Source organism: Leucopleurus acutus (assembly GCF_964270905.1).
Source record: "Leucopleurus acutus genome assembly, chromosome: 11".
In the NCBI taxonomy this organism is placed as follows: domain Eukaryota; kingdom Metazoa; phylum Chordata; class Mammalia; order Artiodactyla; family Delphinidae; genus Leucopleurus; species Leucopleurus acutus.
Window position 1 is genome coordinate 78843279 of NC_139152.1, and position 8154 is coordinate 78851432.

General features: G+C 46.5%; 1 protein-coding gene across 3 annotated transcripts in view; it reads right to left on the minus strand.

The window, feature by feature from the left end:
- Window positions 1–6960, minus strand: part of NTN4 (netrin 4) — a gene marked incomplete at its 3' end in the record, with an annotated part of 105204 nt that extends 98244 nt beyond the window's left edge. For 2 of the 3 annotated variants that reach the window (XM_082850980.1, XM_082850979.1), the window contains exons 1-2: window positions 6722–6960; window positions 3351–3880 (exon numbers count right to left, since the gene is read on the minus strand). In XM_082850980.1, the coding sequence (XP_082707106.1) occupies window positions 3351–3880; window positions 6722–6776 (585 nt within the window). In that variant the 5' untranslated portion in view covers window positions 6777–6960. Of the gene's footprint in view, window positions 1–3350; window positions 3881–6214; window positions 6259–6721 lie in introns of those variants that run through there. The other variant, XM_082850981.1, reaches the window with a different exon arrangement.
- Window positions 6961–8154: the final 1194 nt, after the last annotated feature.

Consider the following 8154-nt stretch of genomic DNA (forward strand, 5'->3'; position numbering starts at 1 on the left):
GAAAGATAGTCATCGGAGTTCTGCAAAAAGAGGGTTGCATAGGCAAATAAGTTTGGGAATGTCCCATCCTATACTTCCCACTTGGAGACAGAGGACACATAATGAGAATATTTATATACTTATAAATGTCTCATTTTGTTAAACCCAGTCAGTGTTTCCCAATCTGGTTTAGCCACGGAAACTTTCATTCCCAGAACACCACTGACATCTCAGAGGACATTCCTGCTCAGGAGAAAGCCATCTGGCAAATTCTTTTTTACCTTCATGTCACATCCAAATGAATAGCAAATGTGAGAGAGTGAGCGAGGAGAAAGGCAGATAGCTCTTTGCTAGCAATTCTTAGAGGTAATGGAGAGAGAACATGGTTTTCTGAAACAAATACTATACTTAAAGTCAGAAGACTTGTGATTTAGTCCTAGCGTTGCCACATAACTAACTAACTGTATGTCATTGGGCAAATCGCCCTACCTCTGAGCCTATCTCCTCTCCTGTAAAGGAGACACATTTTAGGATAACCATATCCTATTCTTTGAAACTGCTAGAAAGTTTCTGTGTAGTAGATTTGACTTGGATTTAAAAAGTATTTAAATTTAAAAATTATTCTTGGATTTAAAAAGTATTCTTCTGGGTGGATTTTTCGGGCCTATATTTTTAAAGTCCTTTTTCAGATGACTGGTGCCTTCCACTCTGAAGATGGGCATATCTGATTTCTTAGACATGAAACTACAGGACTCTCTAGAGCCCTAAAAGCCCAAAGAAATATTTTAGAATGAATAATGGAAACAAATTAAGTCTGGGATATATTTATGTTAGTCTGAGTAGTAGGATAATACCTAGAGAAAGCCTGAGAAGTCTTATATAGAATGGAGGAAGATACAGGTCTATAGTATTATAAATAAGGAGTAAATGAAATTTGAGACTACTTATTTGATGCTAGATTAATTGGCTTATTTTTCTGATCACTCAGTTTTCAAACAGAGTGATTGAGGATACAGGGTTGTACTGAAAAATTAATTTGTAGCTCAGCACTAATTTATATTCCAAAGCAACATGCGAGAGGTAGATAATAATCATTTCCTAGGGGGCTTCCTCTGGTCCTTACCTTTGAGGAAGACTCTTCTACTCTCTAACTCAGGAGGGAAAGATTCATTCTCAAACCTGTCTCTGAAGGGAAGAAATTCTATGATGGTTTAACGTACACTTGCAAATAATGCTCTAGAGAGAACTAGGTGGCCCTTGATGTTTTTCTTGCCATTGAAATATGTCTGCTGAAATAACAACTACAGTAAAAAAAATTTTTTTAACTGGATATAAAAGGTGACTGCACATTGAAAGATCTATCTAACGTAAATTTTAGTCTCTGCTTGAAATTTGATGTAAGCATTGATGACAATAAGTAGTTTGGCTTTAAAGAAGACAAGATTTTGCTCTGCTACAGGTTAAATAAATGTTCCTTTAGTCATCTCTAAGTAATTGCTGGGCCATTGTAATACATTCAATATGATATTTGCTAAGCAAGCATGCCTGCCATCTGGTTACTGAAACTCTATTTTTGCTACTTCATAGGTACACATGGCCCAGTAGCACTGAGATGCAGGGAACTGATAGGAGCCTGTGGATCAATTCCAAAGCAATTTGAGAGTTCAAGCCATTCATTTGTTTGCAACACAAAGTGTTCTCCACGGAAGAAAACAATGAGTCTAACTTATCTGTCTCTTTCCTGTCCTGGTATCTTTAAAAATGTCCATCATGACAGGGTGCATGCAGGTTTACAATATTAAGCCAACTTTAGAGAAGAATGGAAAGAAGACTAAGAATGGAAAATAGTCTGTGTGCTGCTTGTACCACATCCTGCTCGGCTCTGGTGCCAGCAACTCTGTTCCTGGTCTGGGGAGTGTCCACAGAAGAAGAAGTAGCTGGGTAACATGGCAAAAGTCCATATGGGTCTGTGGTAGGAGGGAGAAGAAGTTTCCAAACCAGTCCTTCCATCAAGTCCCTGGCAAGCACCCCTGTCCCCCAAACCAAAGACAGAATTAGCAGCACTGAGTACAATGCCTGACACACATAGTAGGGGCTCAATGAATGTTTACTAAATATAATCATCTGGGAAGTCTGTGAACAGTAATATAAATGACTGCTAGAAGAATAATTATGTTAGTCTCTGAAGCCATTGTAATACATGCATTGGATATATGCTTAACACCTGGTCCAGGCTTTCTCGACTTTGACACTATTGACATTTTGAGCTAACAATTCTTTGTTGGGAACAGGAGTGGGAGGGATGCTATCTTGCCCACTGTAGGAGGCTTAGTGGCATCCCTGGCCTCCATCCACTAGATGCCAACAGTGTCCCTCTCCCCAGCAAAAATGTCCCCCTCGTGATGGGGGGTAACAAAATCACTCCTTGTTGAGAACCACTTATCTACTCTGTGTGTTTGTGTCATGTACTAGAATTAGAAATACTATACTCTCTCTTCTCTTTTTTTCTGCATTGATATTTCTTGATCTACATGTTGAAGGTATTTTATTCTTTTAATCTGCTTTCTCTCAATTGCCTCTAAATTCCATGTTTTCACATATCTCAGTGGGGGAGGGCTTTCTAGGTACATCTGTACAAGTTAAAAAAGACATGTTTCCCCCTTAGGAGAGGGGAAATATGAAACAAAGAGTAAACATTCCATACAGAAATTGGACTAGTAGCTAAGGAGGCTGTTTTGCAGAATGATATTGAGATGGTCTTGCGCCCAGGATAGACCCCAGACTCTAAGCTGCAACCGATGTGTATGTGTGTCCAAAAAGAGTTTCTGCATCTTAAAAGAAACTACCTTCATTTGTTTGCTATGCACTCTTGCAATCTTACCAGTAAAACTCCTCTGTTATATAAAAGTATCCTTCTGACAAACATATTTTTTTCTCCCTTGGTTTTGTTTTTATTTACTTCCTATTTATGCTAACAGTTTCAGGAAGATACCAGCATGGGCTCCAGGAACAGGCTGTCTCAGTAACTCTTGCCTCTTCAGAAGCACAGTAATCAGTCCTGCTAACTGAAGAAATCAGTAGCCTTTTAAACCTCTAAGGCAAAATGATAATGTTGCATATTTCCTCTTTCTTAAAATGAAAAATATTAAAATCTTAGAAATCTGACTTAAACCTAGCCAGTGGGCAACCTGCTTGAAAATGACTACACATCCATGTCTAAGGGTGAGAAATAATTTATGACAAATAAAGCTCATGAAAAATTCTAATTTCACTCATGTTGCTACAAGTATACCTTCATGCTTTAAAAAAAATGTGGGCTGGTAACATTTTTCTACCTTACTTACAGTGTAGAGTTAAACATGTGCCCTTACCTCTCCTCCAGTGCACGGGAAAGGATTGGAGTATCTAGAAGTGCAAATAGCTCCCTTCTTGACAACATCATCTTCCAGGCCAAATGTAGCCGGGCAGTTAGTTGCAAAGTACTTGTAAGGCTTCCATGTTTTCCCAAAGTCCTGGGACCGGTCCAGCACCATGGCTGCCGGCCTAGGGGACTTGAACACCATAATCAGATGAGTGAAGTAGAATTCAGCTTCCAGGTCTAACTGGATCTTTTCTCTGTGCACATCCTCAGCAGACTGCCACCACGTGCGAGGAAACCTGAAGGATGAGTCTGCCATGGCAGCTGGCAGGTGAGCCAGGTGAGGCTGGGCAGCACTGCATTTGTCACATTTGGGCTGCTGACAAGTCAGATCAGTGTTCTCACTATAGAAGCAGTACAGTTCAGTGGCGTTCTGACCACAGGTGGTGTCTGCCCAGAGTTTTCTTCCTAAAGCCAAATTTCCCATGCGAGGGTTACAGGCTTTTTCACAGCGGGAACTCACTCCAGCCACTCCACTCAGTCCTAGAGATGGGAGAGCATATGTTATTCAAGACAAACCCATCTGGAAACTTCTTTTGTCCACCTAGTCCATCTTCAACAGTCGAGTTATCCACATATTGCCCCAAGGCTTTCAGTAAAGAGGAAATGCTACCGAATTTGAGCATGAATACTGTTCTGCATTTATACTATTTGCATATGCAAATGTGTGAATGTGCATGTGTGTGTGTGTGAGTGTGTGCCTGCGTGCCCGTTTCATGTAAAATTCCCATAGAAGAAAATAAAATCACTTTGGGTAAAGGGCAAGAGGAAGGAAAGTGGAAACATTGGGTAAAGATAATGGGACTGCTTTCTAACAGTCTCTATTTCTGAAATACACTCATTTGCTTTTGAAGTCATGACATAAATAATACCAAAAACCAACAATGTTTTTAAGATCACTCAATTTAGTCTTTCAGATATAATTTGAGTCTTTAGCATTATCTAACATGTTTATGAGAATGCATTAAGGAGGAAATGTAGAATTCTACTGTATTTTTAAGATGAAAACATGAAAGGACCAATTCCCTAAGAAAATCAATATGAGGTATTGGTATACAATGGGATCTCATTTAGGGATACAAAGCTAGAGACCACTGGAGCCAAGATGTGCAATATCTATTTTTAATATTAAGTAAATGTAAGTAAGAAAAAACCCTCTAAACTGCCAAATGACAGAAAAGCTTATTTGACACACTCTCTGCCTCTTGAGTGCTTCTACCTATGACAGGTTCTACAGTAGTTACCTGTTTGCTTAACAGGACAATGTTTACAGTCTGGCAGCCACTAACAGGACCTTTAAACATAATCTGTGAACTAAAACACCTTCCTAAAGAAACATGCACTTCCACCCAAACAAAGGTCCAACAGACTTTAATGTTTCAAAATTACTTAAAATGATAAACATTATACACCTACTAACATCCTGACTACATAATATAATCCTTAATTTGGGCTTGTCATTTTAATTATGAATACCTGAAGCAAAATTATCTATTTTAAAAGTTAAAACAGAGAGGGAAAAAAAGGAAAAAGAAGTCAAACCCCAAATTCCGGCTAATTGAACGTTTCTGCTTCTTAAGAGGGAGCATCTCTGAATCGTTATCACTATACTGTTGGAGAAGCCAAATGACAGCTTAGACCAAAAGAGAGACATTTCACACACTCAACTGACTATCACGAGCCTCACGAGCCTTATGGTTCTTTGCAACCATAAGAAAGGGCTTCCTTAGGCATATTTTTTAAATGTCAAATTCAAGTGTGCATTATGCCTGGACTCTGTTTGCCACTTTTCTGATTAGCTGGGGCAACAGTTGCTTGTGGCCAGGATCACCCAAACACACAGTGTGCTATGACTCACCTGTAAAGCATTTCAGGGAAAATCATATACTGCCCGTACAAGTATTTTTGACTTGAAACACTTGCCTTGTGATATTTATTTACAACCTCTTGATTGCTTGCATGTTTTTGCCATAACACGGTTTGAAAAGGGAAAGGTTTATTAAAGTTCACCTTGTGGCTGGGGGAGCATGCATAACAGCATGCAGGGGTGCATAAGTAGCAAGAATTAAAGTAAAAGCTTAGACCTTTAACGGCTCCTTGGGAAAAGTACTGAATAATTTTAGATGTCCCCACCCCAAACTAGGAAGAAATCCAGAAAAGACTGGAGCCAGATAAATAATCGGTGGACACAATACTTAGAGATCCCTAAAGAAGTGACCATCCAAGTATAGCAAGGATGCTCCTAAGAGTCCGACGCGTTTGGGATGCAGACTCTAAGCCTGGCTTTTTCTTCATGCTAGCGTCTCTGGGGGCTGAGTGGATGAAACCGAAGGGAAGGGAGAAGTGTGCCAATGCTCTCTCTCCACCAGTCCGTCCCTCCAGCCCACAATCCCCTTTCTGGAGCAAGCGAGATGCGTTTGAGAGACCAACTGGTCAGAGTCCCTCACTTTCTTTCCCCCTTACACCCTGAACCGCACTTACGCCTAGCTGGAAACCAGGTGACCTGCAAGAGGAGGGAGAGGAGCAAAAGGGGTTCCCAAATTTACAAACGGCAAGCTAGGAACGGGTGGCCAAGGGCAACCCAAGGCAGCCGGGACGGGAGTGGGAGGGAGAGCGCATCTGACGACGCCTCTATCGGTCGTCCAGTTACCGAGACAGGAAGCAGACCCGCCTCCGACCTCCCGCGGAGCCTCGGCCAGGGTACCAATTCCCCAAGGGCGGCAGGCCGGCTCCGTGCAACCCGGGGCGATCACTACCTATCGTCCCAGGCCGGGGTCTCACTGAGTTCTAGCCACTGCCCAGGGAGAGGCCACTCACCCCGCCCCAGGTGTCCCTACCTGGCTCCCTAGTACCCAGCATGAGGTCGGGGACAACGGCGATCGCTCTCAACAAGAGAGCGGCCCCGGCCCACGCGCGCCCAGGGTCGCTGGGCCACCCCTCCCCATCATTCCTCAGGCCATGAAGTGCCGGGGGATGGCGAGCTTGGTCCTTTGTTCCCTCACAAAATGGAAAGGCAGTTTTTTACAAGTCCAAACCGAGAAAAAAAACCAAGGTCGCGATGTCTCCGGCAGGGCGCACCCAGGATATCGGGTTATCCAAAGGCATGTGTATCGCAGTTGCAAAAAAAAAAAAAAAAAAAAAAAATCAGTAGTATTTTAAACTGCTGAGACCCGGGGAAAGGAGGCGGAACATGGCCACTCATTTCATCCTTGGGAGCTGAGCTCTGCGCTCTCAACCTGCACTCGCCCGCTCCCCCGAGTTCCGAGGTGGGGCACACAAGGGGCGAAGGAAGGGGGTTGGGGGCCCGGCAGCGTCACCACCCACCTGCGGCCACCGCGGAGCAGCCCCAGAGCAGCAGCAGCCGCGCGCAGCTCCCCATGGCCGGGAGGAGCCGGGAGGACCCGGGCCGGGCGGGTGCGGGAGGGAGTCGAGCCCTCGCGGCCGCGGGATGAAGCGCCAGCAGTCCTCGGGAGGAACCGGGCTCTTTATTTCTTCCTCCTCCTAGGGCGCCAGGCTCGGTCAGTGGGCGCCGGCGGCGGGGAGCTGCGGGCTGGGGCCGCGCCGTGCGGTGGGGTGACCCTCGCGCACCGGCCTGGAGGGGCGCGGGCACCTCGGGGGCGGCGGGAGCCCCGGCACCATAGCCCGCCTGGCCACGCTGCCCCGCGGAGCGGTCCTGCGAGCTCCTCCGCCGCTAGCCCGGGGCTCGGCGCCCGCAGCAGCCGCTGAACTTTGCGAGACCTTTCACTTCCCGGCCGCCTCCGCCGCCGCCGCCGCCGCCGCCGCCGCCACCGCCTCCTGGGCGTCCTCCTCCGCTTTTACCACGTCCTCTTGCTGCTGCGTCTCGGTCCCGTCCTTCTCCATGGGCAGTTCCATGGGATGCATTTTTATTGCACCGACACCGCGGCGCTCCGGTGCCAGCCCTCCTCCCCTCGCACCTCCACCCCTTCCTCCCGCCCGCCCCCCGCGCTCGCTTGACAGCCCGGGCGCAGTAGCCCTCGCGGTCGGGTCGCCGCCGCCGCCCGGGGAGGGATCCTCTCGCCCGACCAGCCGCCCCCGCTGCCTCGCTGCCAGCTCCACCCGCCCGCCTCAGCCCCCGCGCGCGTCCGTCACCTCGCACCCCAGCTTCTCTCGTGCCCCTCCCGTCTCTTGCCCTGCATCTCCCTGTGTGACCCCCCTGGTGCCCTCCAGCACCCACAGGCCTCCTCTGGAAGCAGTCTCCCACCTTCTCCCGGAACATTCCAGAGAGCAGTTGACTCCCTCTTGATCAGGTCAGGGCATGCCAAGGGGCTTAAAAAACCGCGAAACAGGCTAGCTCCTACTTCCTACATCCCCCAACAAAAACAAGCCCTCCTCTTCTCCCGCCACCCCTTCTCCCAGAGTCTAACGACCCAGGGATGGAACCCCTGATCCAGTCCGGGGTCAAGGGCAAGGGAGAGCTCATTAACTGCTAAGTGGCATTCGCCGCTTCTCTGCTGACTTTCGGGGGGTGGGGGAGGGCATCTTGGCTAAACAATCAATGCTTACTTTATCCGAGGTGTATCTGTTTTGATGTAAAACGTGTTCCCTAATTGAAACTCAAGGTGCTAAAAGAAAAGGGTCACAGGATTAGCTAGTACCCAGTTTAAGAACATCCTTGTCTAGGGGTAGGGGCACGACAAAGACAACCTCTTTGGTCCTTCCAAGCACTCTCTCTCCAGTTGTGCTGCGAAACAATAATGTTGTGTAATAACGTATGGGGAACAATTTAGTAGCGACGG